The 2123-nt window shown below is 46.5% G+C and overlaps 1 protein-coding gene across 1 annotated transcript; it reads right to left on the bottom strand.

Annotated features, from left to right (window-relative positions):
* Positions 1 to 494: 494 nt before the first annotated feature.
* On the bottom strand, positions 495 to 1447 carry MRPL2 (mitochondrial ribosomal protein L2). Its single transcript, XM_011933547.1, is given in 3 exon segments — positions 495 to 833; positions 836 to 1117; positions 1120 to 1447. Coding segments are annotated over 3 exon segments (735 nt in total). The 3' UTR covers positions 495 to 708.
* Positions 1448 to 2123: the final 676 nt, after the last annotated feature.

The raw sequence follows: 2123 nt of genomic DNA, 5'->3' as shown, positions 1-2123 counted from the left end.
ACCACTCTGATCATCTCTCTCTCCTTCCTACCCTCCCCATCCTCTGGTAACCACTATTCTCTTCTCTACTTCAACGAGAACAACTTTTTAGATTTCCAAAATGAATGAAAGTATGTGGTGTTTGTCTTTCTGTGCCTGGCTTATTTCACTTAACATATTGCCCTCCAGGCTTCTCCATGTTGCTGTAAATGACAGCATTTCATTCTTTTAAAAATATAACACTTCACGAATTTGCATGTCATCCATACTAATCTTCTCTGTACTATTCCAATTTTAGTATATGTGCTGCTGAAATGAGCATGACAAAAACCAAGGTTTAACATGAAATATTAATGGCTTTATTTTAAGTGCCTTGAGGGCCAGTGAAAGAGAAAAGATGGGAAGAAGGAGAATCTAATCACTATACTCCTATTGGAAACTTGGGGTAAAACAACAAGTTTCTAAGAGTTCCAGCTGCTCAGGAACCTGCTAGTGCTCTTTTTTTTCCTTTTTCAGGGGAGGGGAGCATAATATTACAGTACAGGAATATCAGCTTTGGGCAGCAGCAGAAGGCAGTTTCACATAACTCTTCATGAAGGGTAGTGGCCAAATCTTTCGGCCAGCTCAGCACCCCTTGCGGTACCATAGCCCACTGGAAGGCTTCTTGCCCGGTCAGTAGTTGTGACCTGCCCTGCCAGTGACCTGTTTGTTATGATCAGTGTTGGATACTCAGCCTACTATTGCTATGCATGTTTCCAGCACCTGCATCTGCCTCTTAGAAGGTAGCTGGATAATGGCTGTGCCATTCACCTTCCACAGTAGCACACCACACGTCCCTGCAGCTTGGATATATGGGCACCCCGGGCTTGCTCACTTTCCATGCTGTTGATGAGGGTCCCCAAAGGCAGAGTACCAAGTGGATGGGCATCCCCTTCCTGAGCAGCAACTGCCATTCCGCCTATGTGGTTAGAGTTCAGGATGGTATCTCCAGCCTGCTTGTTTTCTATGGCGATGATCCAGTGTTTCTGGCTGCCCCTAGCAGCCAGAGCTATGTCTGTTGACCTACAGGGATCACAGTGGACTTGGATAACCTTCTCCTCAAAGGGTCCTGATTTGGTCTCCTCCTCAGGCCAGAAACACAAAAGTCAATCATGCAATAATGTTGCTTGTGGCCCCTGCCAATACCATGCACCTGGATCTGGCCTGTGTGGTCTTCACCCCCAGACTTCTTCATCTTCACTGGTTTAACGGTGTACTTGGTATGACTCTTTCAAGACACAAAGTTGGCACTAAGGGCCATAGAAGTAAGGATTTGGTGGCAGGGGAGCAACATCAAGGCAGAGGGCCATTGGAAGAGGGCATTGTTCATCACCTGGGAGGCAGGGAACAGACTCGGGACAGGAGTGGCAACAGTCGGGGGTGCCAGGCTCAGAGAATGCGGAGTGCAGGTCAGTGCCCACAGGGTCATCAGGGTAGCCGGGGCTCAACACACTCCTGCTAGTCCTCTTGAGAGAAATATTGAAATAGAAAACCTATGAAACCACAGTGAATACCCTTCCACCAAAAGAAAAGGGAAGATGCCCTTTTCTTTAGATCCCACTTGAAGTAGGATAAGGTCAAGATGCATAAAATCCTATTTATGCCTATTATTAGTAAGGAAGAAGAAAACGTTTAGGGAGACATATGATTGTGTCACTCAAATTCACTTCTACCCGTCCTTTAGGAAATGCTTCAGATTCTTTGGCAGGATGCCTGTTAGCTAAGAGGCAGACTAACAGTGGGATCCTAAAACAGAGCTATGAGCACTGGTGAGGAGGAAACCCCTCCACACCTCTCTGAGAGCAGCAGTGGTAGCAGCTGCAGTGAGAGGAGGGTGGATAGATGGAAGCTAATTCAGCAGGGGGAGGAGAGTGGAGAGTGACAGTGCAGCAGGAGCAGATCTTTGACACCCAAGTAGAGAGAGCATGAGCAAGGGAACATGGGAGGGCTCAGAGGTCCAGGGGCTTAAATAATCTGAGTTTTAAGTTAAACCCTAGAAGTTCTTATTTATCCTCCCCTGCCCTACAGGGCTATTATTCCCAAGAAAGGCGAGGCACAATTAGAGGCACAAACTCAGTGTCTCTCTTTTTTTTTTTTTTTTTTTG

Source organism: Colobus angolensis, unplaced genomic scaffold, assembly GCF_000951035.1.
Source record: "Colobus angolensis palliatus isolate OR3802 unplaced genomic scaffold, Cang.pa_1.0 Scaffold10, whole genome shotgun sequence".
NCBI classification, from domain to species: Eukaryota; Metazoa; Chordata; class Mammalia; order Primates; family Cercopithecidae; genus Colobus; species Colobus angolensis.
Note: the sequence above shows the minus strand (reverse complement) of the source record. Positions and strands in the feature narration are given on the sequence as shown.